This window comes from Acartia tonsa, chromosome 14 (assembly GCF_053477335.1).
Source record: "Acartia tonsa isolate MP-2025a chromosome 14, ASM5347733v1, whole genome shotgun sequence".
In the NCBI taxonomy this organism is placed as follows: Eukaryota; Metazoa; Arthropoda; class Copepoda; order Calanoida; family Acartiidae; genus Acartia; species Acartia tonsa.
Window position 1 is genome coordinate 15,452,918 of NC_137273.1, and position 16,776 is coordinate 15,469,693.

Consider the following 16,776-nt stretch of genomic DNA (forward strand, 5'->3'; position numbering starts at 1 on the left):
GAAAAAAATAATCACAATATTTTTTTATATTTTTTTTGATAAATTTCCAACAAACGATTCTATAAAAGAGGGATACGAAGCCTCTAATCCTAGTAGAAAGTAAAAAGCTTTAAGTGTCCCTCCCCCAAAGAAAATAGCAAAAACCATCACAGGACTATTAGGTATATTCCATGAAGAGTAGAGCACAAAAGGTTCAGTGGTTACTGAGATATTAAGCTTCTGATATACAGACGGACAAGCAGACGGACAGACATCATTCTACTTTGCATTATAGATAATATACTATTTTTGTAATACTTTTTGTACAAATACAAATAAATATACAAATACTTTTATACTTATATTTGATTCTTATTCTTTAAAAACTGAAGATACCAAAAAATAAGACTTCTTAATCCTACACTGTGCACCATATGATATCTCGGAAAATTTACCCCAAGTATATAAAGAATTTGAAAAAAATTATCGTAAAATCTATTAAAGGGGTAGTAGCATGAAATGCATTTAAACTTGAATTTAGTCAACTGCATATCTCTTTCTGTTCAATAGTTTAAACTATATCTATAGGACATATATTTCAAATCCATAAATTTAAACTATAAGTTCTAATAACATATATGCATAATTTACATACATATTTTTGTTCTATGAAAATTGAAGATATTATTGAATTTATTTAAATAATACACCTATTGTTTTTGCAAAAATTTTCGTACAAAACATACAAATTACTTTTCTGCTAATATTTGATTCTTATTATTTTTTAAAAAAACGTAAAACGTACAAAAATACAAATTTCAAAATACGTTACGTACACATATCAAAATAACGTCCAGAACGTACACAGATTCGATGCGTAACGTACAAAACGTACACTCTGGCCAGTCTGAATATACCAATCAGATCAATCGGATGATTAGATCACATAAAAAATTTGTTGTTAAAAAAGTAAAAAAAATCAACATATTTAAAATAAACGTACGGACATTTTGGTGATGATTATAGAGTAGCTACGCTTTCTAAATCGTACCTAACTATTAAAAGAATCACCATGCAAAATTTGAAATCGATAGGACAATTCTAACATGCCTAAATTAACGAAAAAAGCTATCCGTTACGGACGGACGGACCAATCCTAATTATAGAAAAGCTTCGCTTTAAAAAAGAATTTAATTTTGTATTTACTACCCTACTAATGCTTTTATTGATGAGTAATCAAAACCGAAAACTCAGTATTACAGTTATTTTTCTATCCTTATAATAAAGTATTTTAAAATAAAATAGTTCTTATTCGTAATAGGTATAACTTAATTACATACAATTGAATAAAAACCAACCTATAATATGGATGTTGTTCTGTTTCAGAATAAGCAGCCGTAGCAGGCGCAGTCGCCGCTGTTTGCTCATCACTGCTGCTTTGTCCGGCGCTTGCATCAGCTTCTTGTCGTCGCTGCAAAACCTCCGAATATTTGCGTTCAACTGGCGTCGCTTCCTCGCTTGCTGCCTGTGGTTCTTGTTGTGTTTGTTCTTGCTCTGCATTTTTTTGTTCTTGTTGTCGTAGAACATCTGCATATTTTTGTTCTTGCGGCTGTACGTCCTAGGTAAAATGTAATAGAAAGTTTCGGCAGCGAAGCTACTCTAAGTACAAGTTGACCCGTATTAGTTGTACTTTGAGAATAGGCTATTATATACTTTTCGACAATTAAAAAAATCGTAAACCTAAAATAAAACATTTGTATCCCAAATTATGTATTTGTTCAACAGGCTTCACTGTAATAAACGTAAAACTATGCGAAATAACTTTTTACATAAGTAAACATTAAAATTAATTTCCTATGTCAATTATTTGTATTTCTTGTTTTATATACATATGTACTAGCGGCTTCGCCCCTAGCCTCTAGGGGCTTCGCCCTATATAGTTATGGGAAGTCAACCCTTCTTAATAGAAATATTCAAAAAAAATATTCTTTGTTTAATTACTCTGTGGTAAAATTAAACCCAGGTTGTGCGCTCTATGCACAAAAATTTTGATTTGTACAAATTTAACCCAATTTGTTTGCCGTATACACAAAAATTTCAATTCGTAAAAATTAAACCTAGGTTGTTCGCATACACAAAAATTTAAATTTAAAAAAAAATATTTTTATTTTTTTTCGGGGGGGAGGATTCATGGGGGCTTCGCCCCATGTTGCAGTGGGGTTCCCCCACCCCAATTACTGGTTTTTGTTTACAAAAATTAAAAAAATTAAAAATTTTGGAAGTGAGGATTTTTTTATTTTTGGGGGGGTTGGGGTGTCCCACCCACCAAGAAAATAGCTTAAAACCACCAGAGGACCAGTAGGTATATTCCCAGAAGGGTAGAGCCCAATTTGATCAGCAGTTACTGAGATTTTACAAAAAATGTAAAAGAAAATTTTTGGGGGGTTGGGTTTTTTATTTTTGGGGGGTTGGGTGTGTCCCACCCCCTAGAAAACAGCCTGAAACCACCACAGAACCAGTAGGTATATTCCCTGAAGAGTAGAATCCGATCGGTTCAGTGGTTACCGAGATCTTAAGGGACAGACAGACAGACGGACAGACGGTCAGACATCAAGCTACTTTGTATTATAGATATCCTAAAAGTGTGTTTTAAAGTACGAAAAAAATAATTTTCCCAGTAAAAAAAAAGTAGGGTTATTCTTTTGTAATTTTAAGATAATTTAAACTTTTCTTAGGTTTTGTACATCAAAAATGATTTTATGTCATTGTGTAATGCAAAAAAAATACTGAAAATAAGTTCTAATGGCATTATACTTTATTATAATATATTCAAGATCTTGCACATCTATTTATAAAATCACTTTTTTTGGAATATGGATTGCAAGGAGCATTGGGTATTATGATATAATCAGATTCAGAGTATAGGTGTAAATAATAAATTAGTCTCAACATATAAAAATCAATATCAATCATAATGTTTCTAAGTAAGTTTGATAAAGATATTTTTCAATGTACGTTAGTCTGTCTTATCTGACCGATTTGTCGAGCTTCACTTTTATGCATGTTGTCATACTTGTCATCTCTGTTAGCTACTATACTATAATTATTTATCGCATCGTATTATAGACAGCTTTCCGCGGATATTAAAATGAAATATTATAAGGTTAAAACCAGTTAAGTTAGATCCAAAGGGCCAAGTCCCTAAACTAACAAAACTGGGGTTAATTTTATAATTTTTACTTTATCATTCCTTAAAATTGTCTGTATTACGATGCTACTCATGATTTTTCAGTATGGCTGAAAACCGGTTATAATACAGCGGATATTAATAGGTATTGAAGCCATACTGAATATGAATTACCTGTCCTTGTTGTTCACTTATTTGCCGCCAAATTTGATCCTGCTCTTGTCTTATCTTGGCCGCGGCTTCCTCTTGTTGCCGCTTAACCGCCAGCAGAGCCGCCGCTTCCTGCTGCTTTTTGGCGGCAAGCTGTTGGGCCTCGAGCCGCTTCTGGTGTTCCCACGCCTCTACACTTAGCCTCTCTCTTTCCATCTAAATATTTCATTATTTATTGATACGGCCACTCGTTATTCTTTAAATTACTTATTAATCTTGAAGCAGGTTACGTCTCTAGGGGCACTTATGGCGATTTCTCTTATGGCAAAAGGGCGGTGGTACCTTTCAGGACTTATGAGAAGCTACTTTGTTAAGTAACAACCCCTTATCGGTTTAACGGTAAACAAGATCCTTCGGTAAAAACAATCAGATAGAAAGACACACAGACATACTGTTACTTAAATTTATAGATAACTATTGGTTACGCCCTATACGTCTAATTCTATTGTAATAAGTTTTTTAATCAATTGCCCTTCTAAATCTCATTAACAAATAATCAAGGGAGATTATGAGCTGCCCTAGAGTCAACGGGCATCAGCCATTCTTTCTATTAAAATTCCCAACTATTTAGCTTATTAACATACAATTACAAAGGAGATAAGATGGCTTTGTGTGTATATTTTTCAAGACCTTAGGAGGGTGGGTAATAACTTCCAGGGAAATTTTCCTTTCGAGTTTTTTCATCATTTGATTTTAACAAAAAATATAATTAAGATTGTAATTTTTGGTTGAAGCAACTAGTAATATTGTATAATTATATTATACACTTATAAGTTTTCAATAAAATTACTGTTAACAGAATAATTATCAAGTTTGCTTTTCCTCCAATAAAATTAATGTTTGTGTTCCAACATAGTTTTTCACTTTATTGGTTCTAAGCGTGTGCACAGGGATATTGGGATGGGACAACGGGCAAATAATTCAATTTGCAAGTTTTACCTCAATAACCTTTGAAACCAAAGGGGTAGTTGCACGAATTGCATTTAAACTTAAATTTAGTAAACTGCACATTATTTCTGTTCATAGCTTAAACTGCATATATTTGAAAGAATTTTAATTTTCTACCAGGTAGTTTTTAAATTATCAAGAAGGCAAAATGAGAAAAGTTTCATTGGTTATAGTTTCCAATTAACAATTTTAGATACACTGTACCATTCCTTTATCTCCAGTAATTCTGAAGGGGGTAAATTAAGATCTGAGTTGGCAAAACAAGAATATTATACCCATTGTCCCATCCCATTATTCACAGGAATTCTGTAGGGGGTGGATTAAGAAAAAAAAGGCAGTCCTCCCCATACATCAACAAAGGATAGTGTAAACCCCAATTATTAAAAGTTAATAAAGAATATTAATATTATCTCTGTGGTTACTTTCCCCTTGCTTTTATGATTTTTTTTTGTGAGGGGGGGGGGAGGCATATTGCCAAACATGAAATTAAGTAGTACTTAAATTAGTGGAAAAGAGTAATATGTGGAGATAGGTTTCGTGACTAATTTGCAATATAGATATCCAAAAAATGGCAAAACGGCTGAGTCGCCAGCCATTAGTCAATACTTTTCCAACTTTTTGTTTGATTTATGGAAAATATACCTACAAAGGAATACTCATGCAAAATTTCAGATGGAAATTCGAATTCTAAGTGCCATTTGTTCACTGATTACGAGATGGTTGCATTAAACCCCCCCCCCCCCTTAAACAAATGTACCTTTCCCCAATATTTGTTTTATACCAATGTTATAATTTAAATAATGATCAGGTTACACTAGTAATATGTACAAATTAAGCGAGGAAACACCAAAAATGAAATTCAATATTTATCCAAAATTTTTGAAATTTCTGAGTATCATTGGTTTCATCCCTACATCAACTTTCCAGTTGATTATTGTAGGTATATTAGATGTCCTAATACTTAGCTTAGGAACTTTTGCCTACTACTGGAGCTATTTTGTTATCCAAAACTTCAAATCTGATAATGTTATTACAATAATCACTGACATTTCATTTTTGTTTCTTGGAACAATGTGTCCTTTTTTGAACTACATGCTTCAAACGAGTTTTCCAAATATGCTACATGATCCCACAATAAATGGTAATATTTTTTTAAAAATTGTGTCTCCGTTTTTTACAACAATACACAATAGGTACACATCTGTCAAGAAAAATATATATCTTTTCCTAATGTTTTTACTATCACAACACACAAAAAACAGTGTAAACTGAATCTTTGATATTTCTAGGGCCAGTTTGGAAAAAGTTAATGCTGATAATGTTAGCAGTAATTTCTACTGCATGGATTAGTTTTGTGGGTTCAACATTTTCCAAATTTACAAGTGACACACCAGTGGTAGAGACATTAGTATTAACTGTGTTCCTCTTCAACACTTTTATATCTCAATCTTTAGTATTCTCTTATTTATTCTTCTTTGGCTGCTGTGTCTCAGTGGGACAAAGCAAGATGGAGAATGCCACTGAATTGATTGAAGATCAAGAAGAAAAGAATTACTGCATGCAAGTGTTCAAGACCCAACTACAGAATCATATCATGTTCAAAGAATCTGTTAGTCTAGGATTATTCTTGATATTTACTCTTCTTACTATTGTTCTTATCTTCTTTGTTTTTATTACAATAGGGATGTCGAGTACTGAGAATATTTTATCGGTAACTAGCTATATAGTTTGGTGCATAGAACTTATGTTAATCATAGTTTATCTTGCATTGGCAGCTGATGACGTTGATCAGATTAGACTTGAACTCATAAACATCATGTGGTAAGTAAATTGCTAATGATTGATTTAATTTTTATAATGAATGCATAATCACTAAAGGTTTTTCTGTCAGTGTAGTTAAAAATAGAGAAGTACTGTAGGATATTTGTAAGAAATAGTGACATTGTTATAAAGAAAAACTTTATAGAGAAAACTGTCTCCATAGCACCTTGTCTGATTTTACCTTTTAAACTGATTCATGATATTTATTGTTACATTTTCAAAATTTTATAGTAGTAACTTAAATATTTCCTGTGCTTTAGTTGAATGTTTTGAGCTGGAAGCATAAATGCAGATCTATTAAAGACTCAATCACACACTAGAAATTCTTAATTTAAGACTTGACAAATTGCTAGTTTTCAAAGCAAATTCATTGTATCGATTGATTTAGTGTAAGTTTATGTGTTTTAATTTTGTTAATTTAAATTTGCATACAGGACACACTACCAAACAGTACCAGAAGAGTGTAGGCCAATACTGCTATCATACATCGCAAAGTTTGAGCTACTTGGCCCTGTATCAGCTGAAGGATTTTATGATGTGAACAGAGGACTGCTGGTGTCTTTGACTGGCACTTTGATCACTTACATTATTATACTAGTTCAGATGGGTGGAATTTAAATGATAATTTACTTATCTAATTTGTTGATGTATTATGATAACTTGATATTTAATTTTATCTTATTTGTGTATATTTTATTAGCTTTAATGCAATTCTTTAATGTTGATGCAAAAATATATTATTGTTGTATTACCTATATATTCTTTATTAATAATAAATATAATATAAAAATACTAAGTATAATGATATCGTATGTTGTACAATGAATTATTTGTATAATAGGTTTTTCTTGCACCGCATTATAGACAGCTTTATCAAAATATAATAATTATGAGAATAAAACCAGTTTTGTTAGCCCAAAGAGGTCGAAGGCGTGGGCTAATAAAACTGGTGTTAATTTTATAATTTGTAAAAAAAATATTTGTAATTCGATGCTACACATGATTTTTCAGTATTTAAGTATAATACATTATCCTTTTGTTTTACTAAAAGCTGCTTAAGCAAAAAATGAAGATATGTTACCCAAAATCTTTTAATAATAGCAAAACTATCTTTGTACAACAGAAGACGGCAAAAAAGGCCAATGACTGAGCACTTTTTTGTGTGTTATTCACAATAAGTTCATGGGGTTATTTTAAAACAGCTGATCCTTCGAAGTTAATCTTTCTTTACCTGCTGTACATTTTGTTGAATTTGACTTGTAATTTGAGGTGTAATACTGTGCATTCCTTGTTGCTGTTTTTGCAGCAATCTCTGCTGAATCATTTGACGGGATTGGCTGTTGTAATTTGCAGCATTAGCCTTGAAAAAAGGATTGTATTAACCTTTGATTTATATTAAAATAAAAATTAAACTTTCTGTTGTATATTCTTTGTCAATCTTTCTGTTTATCCGTCTGACTCTCTAATGAAAACGAACCTCATTTATTGGTCAGTTCGTTCGTCAAGTAGTAGGGGAGAGGGGATAGGGGAAGGGGGATAGATGATGGTATTGATATTTTAGCCAGATGGGAGAATCACTTTTTGAAACATGAAAATTTGGTGTAACATCCAAGTAATAATAATTCCATTCTCTCTTTATATTTTACATGTTATTCTAACCTGCTGTTGTCTAAGCTGTTCTTGGTGTTGTTGCTGTCTTTGCAACTGTTGCTGCTGCTGCAACTGCTGTTGTTGTTGGATCCTCTGTTGGTGTGCTGCCAGCTGTTGCTGCCTGGCCAACTGCTGCTGTCGCTGCTGCTGAATTTGTTGCTGCTGATGCGCAGCTAATCTCATTTGTTGCTCTTGCTGAGCCTTCTGCTGAGCAGCTAACTGTTGTTGTTGTAATTGCTGTTGCTAAAATAAGAAAAAAACAGTTTTAGGCTATTTTGTTTTTAGATGGTTTTAAGCTTTTTTTTGGACTTCCACACCCCTTTCGATAGAGAGCCACTTGATGCTAGCTACATCCAATCAAAATTCAATTAAAAATGATGAGCCAACCAATAAGGTACGGTCTCATAAAACTTTGGGGCTTAGTGTAATAAACAGGCCGATGTCCCCTCCCTCCCCTAAATACCACTACTGCACCTGCTGTTGTTGAAGTTGTTGTTGTCTGATGGCATACTGTTGGCGTTGAATCTCCAGCTGCCTTTGTTTGTGCATCAGCTGTTGCTCTTCAAATTGCTGTTGCTTCAACTAAACAAAAATAGTTTGCATGAAAACTGATGTCTTTTAAAAGTAAAAAATAAGATTACTGTCCTTTCATGTAAAGACATACAAACCTTAAACATATACATAGAAATTATATTTCCCTCTAAAATCCATTAATAAAACTAACTTTTTGAGTACTTACCTAAATAAAATAAGTACCCAAGACTAGGGTTGGGCCGGATATCCGGTGTGGCCGGATAACGGATATTGAAACTATCCGGCCGGATATCCGGCTATAACTTTTTTTATATTTTACACCAAAAATCTCTGCTTTTTTAAATTTCAAATGGCTATAATTTTCTTATTATTGAAGCTAGAAGAACATTTTTTGAATATGTTTATCTTTATGTAAATTTTATATATGAAATCTCAAAAGTTTATTATTAAATTTTTTTTGCTACTTTAATATCTGGTAATTTAGCCGGTTATCCGGCCGGATATCCGGTAATTTGGCCGGATACCCGGATATTTGCCGGATATCCGGTGTTGGCCGGATATCCGGCATTTGAAATCAGCCGGATATCCGGTATCCGGCCAAAAAAGTATCCGGCCCAACCCTACCCAAGACCACAGTATATAAATGACGAGAAAGCATTGAAAGATACCTTTTTTTTTCGAAAAGGCCTAAAAAGATCAAGGATGACAACATCCATAAGTAGCGAAGCTTTAATAAGAACATGGATTGATAAAATAAGTTATAGACCATATGTTGGTTTGTCATAAAACAAAAAAAAAAGAATAAGCAAAAAAATAGGTAATTTTGTCTTTTAAAGCATTAACAACTGACAGACGGACAATACAATGTAGAGACTAGATGCGCACAGGTCCTTGGAATCTTAACTGAAAGTTCCAGCTGTCCATCCTAAATAGCAGCCGAATAAAATTATCTTTCCCCAACAGCGTTATGTACTGACTCACTGACTTATAAATATGCTGCCATAATCTAATCAATTTTCTACCTGTTGTTGTTTTTGCAATTGTTGTTGTGCCTGCAACTTCTGTTGTTGTTGCAATTGAATTTGTTGTTGTCTCAGCTGTTGATCAGCCTGATATATTAAAATATGTAGGTAGGTAATAGTTTTAATCTTACGATTGTAAATTTTTACATTCGTAGAAAACTGGATATAATACGATGCTATACATAATTTTTACGTATGGATGATAACCAGTTCTAATCCACCAGATATTAACTGGATTCGAATGAATACGAGAAACGTTTTTCTTGATTTCCTTTAGAATTTTTCCTGAAGCACTTTGCCTTTACGAAGGGGGTGGGCTTAAAATTTTTTTTTCTAATACGGTGAACCTGGAGATATGTTAAAAAAAATCTTTAAACCAGGGAAAGATCATTATAAAATTAAACTTTAATTACAAAGAACTTATCATAAAAAGATAAAGGGGTGGGAGAGGTTGTGTTTTGTTTTGTTTATTACTTTAGGTCTGATTTAATGGCTATCTTAGGTTATACAAATAACAAAAAATTTTGCCCTTTTTAAGAGTAGGGTGGGTTTTTAGTGCTTAACATAAACTAAGAGTGAAAGCACCAAAGCTGCCTTTAAATCTTTACCTGATGTAATAGAGGAGGTGGGGGTACTAAACTAGTGATGGATATTTGTGTATTCTTAATTAGAGAAGATATTGCAGCTGGTGGATTTTGTGTCGCATCATCTGAGCTTTCAGTTCCGGGTTCACTCTGAAATATTAAATTTAAATTCCTTATAATAAAGTAAAAGGATCTGTTTCTGTCTGTGTTTACTGAAGGATCTCGCTAACCACTAAACGGATATGGTTCTCCTTTACAGAGTAGCTTCTCATAGGTCCTGTGGAGGTTTATAACAATTTTTGAGGAGGGTATCAGCACTATCCCAAGACAAATCGCCCCTGGAAAAAATCCCCCCCCCCCAAAAAAAAAAGACATTTTTCTTTTTCTGTTAAAATTTACAATGGAAAGTGGGGAGGGGGGATGCGCAGCTGGGGTTGTCAACCTCAGCAACCCTTCCCCATAATCAAGAGCTTTCTAAAGGCATCTGGGGGCGTAGCCGCAAGTAGGCAGGTAGAACTAGGAGAAGTGGCAATCCGAATCAGTTTCGTAAAATCCAAAACCAAAATTCAGAATCCAAATCCGAGTCCTATTTAGTTTGTTTATTTGTACAATCCTTAATTTGATCTATTTAACAACATATTTACATAATAATTTTGATTTTGAAAAAAATATGTGTATTATCAGGTTAATGATGAGTAAATCCTTATAAAATCCAAAGAGAGAGGAGAGAATGGGCTGTTTAGAGTTTATGACACTAGTTTCCAAAGTTTTACAATAACAACTTTGGGCACTTTCATTGAATTTTTATTGATAGGTTCATTAGGTTGAGTGTTTAAAAGTTTCAACCACTAATTTCATTCTACAGAAAGGGGTAATTTTGTATGTCATCATTTGGGATGTACATAAATTTCACGGCGATTGTCCTATCTCTTTAGATCCCTGATAAAAGGTAACCAACCTTAATATTGACTGGAGTAACGATTGGAGTTTCTTGTGTTGCTGAGTCTTCATCTGGTTTCTCCTGCTTCACTTGGACTCCTCCAGGTCCAGGTGTCCCTAAGATCAGCAAATTGAAAACGTGGTACTGGTACGTGATTGCCACGAACTATTATTAACAGTAAAATGTCGTCGTTTGTGTTGAAATAATATTACAATTCAATAATTTATACAAATATAATTTTGTTACAACAATCCTTATAATAAAGTAAAAGGATCTCTATCTGTTTGTTTGTCTGTGTCTGTTTATACCAAACAGTCTCGCTAACCGCTAATTATGGTTCTGTTTTACAGTGTCGCTTCTCATAGTTCCTGGGAAGGTTTATAACTATTTGGGAGAGGGAACCACCACCCTCCCAAGAAAAATCACAAAAAAATACAACTAACCCCATCTAGCGGTAAAAAAAAATATTTTTAGTAAAAGGCTAATCTTAATATACATAGACTGAAGAAAAGGAAACATTTTACATACAACTAGAGGCCCCCAGAGGCGTAGCCGCTAGTATATATATAAAGTCTATATCCCTAATCACTTAATTGGACCAATAGGAACACTGTGTACGGACAAACTGACCTCATTATTGGTTACAAAGTTAATAAATTATACATTCCCTATATTAGGGAAAACATGAAAAAAGACGAAAAATTCCCTTAATTACTGAAGAAATTAGGATTGTACCTGAATCTGAATCACTACTGCTTGACTGAGTGGAAGGTTGAACTGTGATACCTAAAAAAATAATTTATTTAGATCCGGAGAGAGAGAGAGGGGACAATGAGCTGTTTATTACACTAGTCCCCATAGTTTTATTATAACGTTTCCTTATTCGCTGACTTTAGGGAATTTACTTCAATTTTGATTAGTTGATTAATTAAGTTGAGTGTTCAAACGTTTTAACCACTACAAGACTACGGAAGGGTTAATTTTGTGTATTATCACAGGGGATATACATCAATTTATTGCTCATTATCTTATTCCTTTAGATCCCTAATTATATCTATTTTATGAAACAGGATGTGTCATCAAAACCTCTCGGTAACCGTCAAACCGAAATGCCTCTTCTTTACATTAACGCTTCTTATGGTTTCTGGGAAGGTTTTTTTACTTTTTAGGATGAGGGCACCTCTACCCTCACCAGAGAAATAGCTTCTCTATAAAATTAAAGAATTACGTGATTTCCACAACAATAAAAAACAAACTTTTTAATTTAAAAATAATCTATAGGTACTTAAAAATGGAGGGCCGACCCCATCCCCAATAAAAAGCAAGGGCAATGGGCATAGCTGCTTATTTTACCTGGCGGCAGTTTTGCGAGCACACTTTGGCTGTCTGTAGACCCTGTTCTTTGTACATTACCAGCTTGTTGCTGGCTGCTGCAGCTGGAATTATTTCTCTGGATAATACTGGCAGCCGCCGACGTTTGTGGAGCTAAAAATATTGTCATTTTAATCAAAAGATTTAAGAGGAATCAACTTTACACGGAGCACTATAAAGATTTTAGTAAATATTAGGTATTGGATGTTTTTATCGGAGGATTTTTTTCAGTTTGAAGATTTTTTCTTTCAATAATTTTGAAAAAGTTAAAAAAAATTTTCTATGGGTTTTATCTCTTGCAAGAGGTGGTGGAACCCTCCCCCAAAATAGTTATATACCTTCCTAGGGCCTACGAAAAGCTACATTATTAAAGAGAACCATATTGGTTCTGCAGCGGTAATCGGTATCCTTCCATACACACAGATAGACAGACAGACATCCAGTTACTTTTTTTTATAAGGATTGACTTACTTATTGCCAAGGGATCTTGCTCTTCTTCCACTCTTTCTTGTTTCACCTAAAGATAAGCTCAGTTTTCATACAATCATACGCATTGCAAAAATAACAAGGATGACAACATTCATAAAAAGCGAAGCAAAAATGTTATGGCTGGATAAAGTGATTTAAGAGCACATTTTAGGGAAAATTTAAGACAGTTTTTACATGTTGTTTTTTGTATGTTTTAAGTAAATTATATACTGGATCATTATTGATATAGGAAATCTCCACAAAAAAATCAGCTGTCTATCTTAAAAAGCAACCGAAAAAATAACATTTTTTCCATAGCGTTACACTTACGAAAAGACTGAGGAACAAACAGACTATGTTATAGAATAGCTTCGCTATTAAAAAATAGCTTAATGTCACATGATGTTATTGTTCAATTATAAATATAAATTAAACTGATAGTATTAGCCCAAGAAAAATTAGGAAAGCAAATGAAAAGCAACGATGATACCCCTATCCTAAACAGACTGACAAATATAAAACGTACCAATGGCAATTTGCAAGATAGTTTAGGACATAAAAGTGTTAAAATTAATACCTGAACATTTGGCTGAGGCTGGGACTGAGAACTAACAGCTGGCAATCTTTGCAGTGTGACACTCCCAATTTGTGAGACCTGTGGCGCCGCCTGGTGTCCAAACTGCTGAACTCTTTGGCTATTTGGCGCCATATTTTGGTGCATGCTGGTGTGAGGGTGTTGTTGGGCTCTTTGCATCTGATTTAGTGGATTATTTTGTTGTTGGACTCTTTGCATAGTTTGCTGCATCCCTTGTAGTGGATGCATGCCAGCGGTGGTGCTATGGGATTGCCCCTAAAAGAGAATGAGTGAGAATTAAAGAAAATAAATGCATTTATAGTCAGAACTAGATTTAACAAATCTTCTAAATGGAAGGAATATAAAAGAGCTTTATATTACTCTCAGAACATTTCCATTCGAATAATGTCCCAACACAGCATCAGCGCTAAAGATATCTGCTGCTATGTCTGGTTCGCCCCATGAATAGTTATTGCAGGCTAATGCCTTGTGCAAGAACAGGCGCAACTCTTACTATGCACAGTAAGGACTACCAGACAAATCATGCAATTAAAGGGTTGGCGATGAAGGACGTTTAACCGTATAAAATTAATCATGCACTTGATTAGCAAGACTTGGTTCAGAAAGTAAGATTTCGTAGTGTATCTCTTTAGGATAAAAGTAAGGTTAGATCCAAGGATTTCTGAAGAAGAACAAGAAATAATGAAAGGAAAAAATAACAGTGTTCAATTTATAGTGGGAACAGTAAAGCTTGAAGCTATAAGTAAGCTTTCAGTAAACATATATTTTCAAGAAAGCTTTCCTACAAAATGCCATCAAGCACAAAACCTCCCCCCCCCCTATTTTTAAAATAAATTGAAAAATGGGATATAGGTTTACTCATACCTGGTGTTGCATAGGAGGGGGTACATTCTGGAGCTGATGGTGGCTGCTATGGGGAACCATACCTGCAAAATTCAATTAGATTGCTCAGATAAATCCTTAATTAAAAGTAACAGGGTGTATGTCTGGTCTGTATGGTTTACCTTAAAATTTAGCTAACCAGAGGACCGATATGGTTCTCCTTTTCAGTGAATCTTTATAAGCTTCAGGGAAGGTTTATGACTAATATTAAAGAGAGTAGATCCACCCATCGATTGAAAAAATACCTCCCGTCCAGGCAAATTTTTCTTTTTAAAACTAAAATGGAAAGGGTAGATTGACATCCAATCCCCTCCCTTCTCCTTATCTTAAGTGCCTCTTTAAATCGATCTTTTATATCTGAATTATATTTATGGATTTCTACAGAAGGAAAATTATCATTTGTCTAATACTACAAAAAAAAAACTTTTACCTGCCACATTAGGATTGTGTTTGTCATTTGATTGTGGGTCCAACAGCTCAAAAATCTGCGGCTCTCGGCGAGATTGAGATATAAAGGCAGCAATTTGCTTTCTAATATTTTTTCAAAATATTTTTGTTTTTGTCTTAAACAACTTGTATGTTCATTTTTCTGCCATCATTAAGTAGACTTTGCTTTTATGCCATTATGCAAATAATGCATTAGAAAAATTTGCACTAAAGTGCACTTTCAGGGATCTTAAGGGATAAGACAATGAACATTAAATCTATATATAATATTCCCAATGATGATAAACAGAATTACTTCTTCTGTAGATTGAAATTATTGGTTGAAAAGATTATACAAAACTACATAGTTTTGGATCAACCTATCATATTCAATTAAAGTACCCAAAATTTTTAAGCCAACGTTATTGTAAACTTTGGGCACCATGGTAGTTTACACACCTCCGTGTATGAAATGTCAAGTGCAAATATAAGTTAATTGTTTTGGTCTCAATTTTAAATGTTTATGCAAAAAACTAAAATATTTTTCCTTATTTCTGCATAATACTGATGAATAAATCTGAATAGAAACTGGCCATTTCTGGAGAATCTCTCATATACTTGGTTCTCTATGTGACTACTTCGACCTAAATAACATACAAGATTAGTTTATAAGATCATTTGGCTGTTTATCACTTTAGTCCCCAAAGTTTTATAATGTTTTCTATTTGATTTTGTGTCTCTATGAAAACTATCAGGGATCTAAAGGGATAAGACAATGGCTGATAAATTGATATACATCCCCAATGATGATACACAAAAATACGTCTTCTATAGATTACAATTAGTGGATGAAACGTTTGGACACTCAACTTTATAAACTCAACAATAAAAATTCAATAAAAGTCCCCAGCGTATGAGAAAAAGTTATTATAAAACTTTTGGGACTAGATTAATTTACAGCCAAAAGTCCCATTCCTCCCAGCATATGTACAAGGTCTAGAAATTAGTTTTAATATCTATGGCAAAAAAAATAATTAAAAAAAAACAGGGTGTCGGATAGACTATAAAAGTTGGAAAGATTTTTAATCAATATAATAGATTTAAAATCTGCATAAAATTTTAAGGATTTTTTATAAAATTCGTTTTTTATATTATTCTTTATTTAAAGGCGCAAATACGATTTAAGTTAATAAATTTTGACCAATAGGATAGCTGGATTGGAAACTACCTACGCTCTAATTGGTTGAATGATGTACGTCACTTAAGCTTCTCCAATCAGAGCGCAGATAGTTTTCAATCCACCAATCACAGATCTCAAAATTATTTACCTAACTTAATTTGTATTTGCGCCTTTAAATAAAGAATTATATAAAAAACTAATTTTATAAAAAATCCTTAAAATTTTATGCAGATTTCAAATCTATTATATTGAGATAAAATCTTTCCAACTTTTATAGTCTAGTGTCGGAGCCGTATAATTTTGATGCGGCTCCGGCTTCGGCTCCTACCTTAAAATTAATATATAAATTTTTTTTCATTATTGAATTTGATAAAATAAAATAAATAATATAAAATATTTTGCTTTTATTTGATTAAAGCTATATAAAAGTAGAAGGATGTGTGTCTATTTGTTAAGTACCTAACAATAGTTTTTCAGTTTATTATATGGAAATTGACCGTTGCCAAATTATAATATTACTTAAAAAATCATTTTTAGCTAATCCGGAGCCGGAGCCGTTTTTAACGAAAAATACGGCTCCGGCTCCGGATCCGGCTCCACCAAAAATGTTGCTGCTCCCGGCTCCGAAACACTGTTGAAAATATATGAAAATGTCCAATATACGCAATTCATATAGTCTGACACCCTATCCTTTTACTTTGGCGGATTTTAAAGACATCAAATCAAGGTATTTCAAAAAGGCAAAACTTAAATGATTATAAAATCAAATGTTTGTTAGCCTGTAGATTTAGATAAAAATAATAGAGCATTTCTTTAATTAAAGGGTAAAAAGGAAAAAAATAATACTGTTATTTTTATCACGGATGGGATAATAGATTAATTCAATCGGTGGGATAGTTAAGAAAATATTTCTTGTTTTCAATGTTCTCTTCCACCCTAATCCCATTTTGAAAGTTACCAAAGGCAACCAGTAGTTAAG

The 16,776-nt window shown here is 33.2% G+C and overlaps 1 protein-coding gene across 1 annotated transcript in view; it reads right to left on the reverse strand.

Annotated features, from left to right (window-relative positions):
• The window catches only part of LOC145305336 (uncharacterized), a 137,517-nt gene that overhangs the window by 20,374 nt on the left and 100,367 nt on the right, over positions 1-16,776 (reverse strand). The window contains exons 22-36 of the mRNA XM_080146953.1: positions 15,165-15,261; positions 14,622-14,722; positions 14,174-14,235; positions 13,292-13,564; positions 12,718-12,763; positions 12,229-12,360; positions 11,611-11,661; positions 10,894-10,991; positions 9,960-10,085; positions 9,352-9,438; positions 8,270-8,377; positions 7,805-8,038; positions 7,377-7,505; positions 3,341-3,532; positions 1,338-1,597 (exon numbers count right to left, since the gene is read on the reverse strand). Of these exons, the coding sequence (XP_080003079.1) occupies positions 1,338-1,597; positions 3,341-3,532; positions 7,377-7,505; positions 7,805-8,038; positions 8,270-8,377; positions 9,352-9,438; positions 9,960-10,085; positions 10,894-10,991; positions 11,611-11,661; positions 12,229-12,360; positions 12,718-12,763; positions 13,292-13,564; positions 14,174-14,235; positions 14,622-14,722; positions 15,165-15,261 (1,996 nt within the window). The remainder of the gene's footprint in view (positions 1-1,337; positions 1,598-3,340; positions 3,533-7,376; positions 7,506-7,804; positions 8,039-8,269; positions 8,378-9,351; positions 9,439-9,959; positions 10,086-10,893; positions 10,992-11,610; positions 11,662-12,228; positions 12,361-12,717; positions 12,764-13,291; positions 13,565-14,173; positions 14,236-14,621; positions 14,723-15,164; positions 15,262-16,776) is intronic.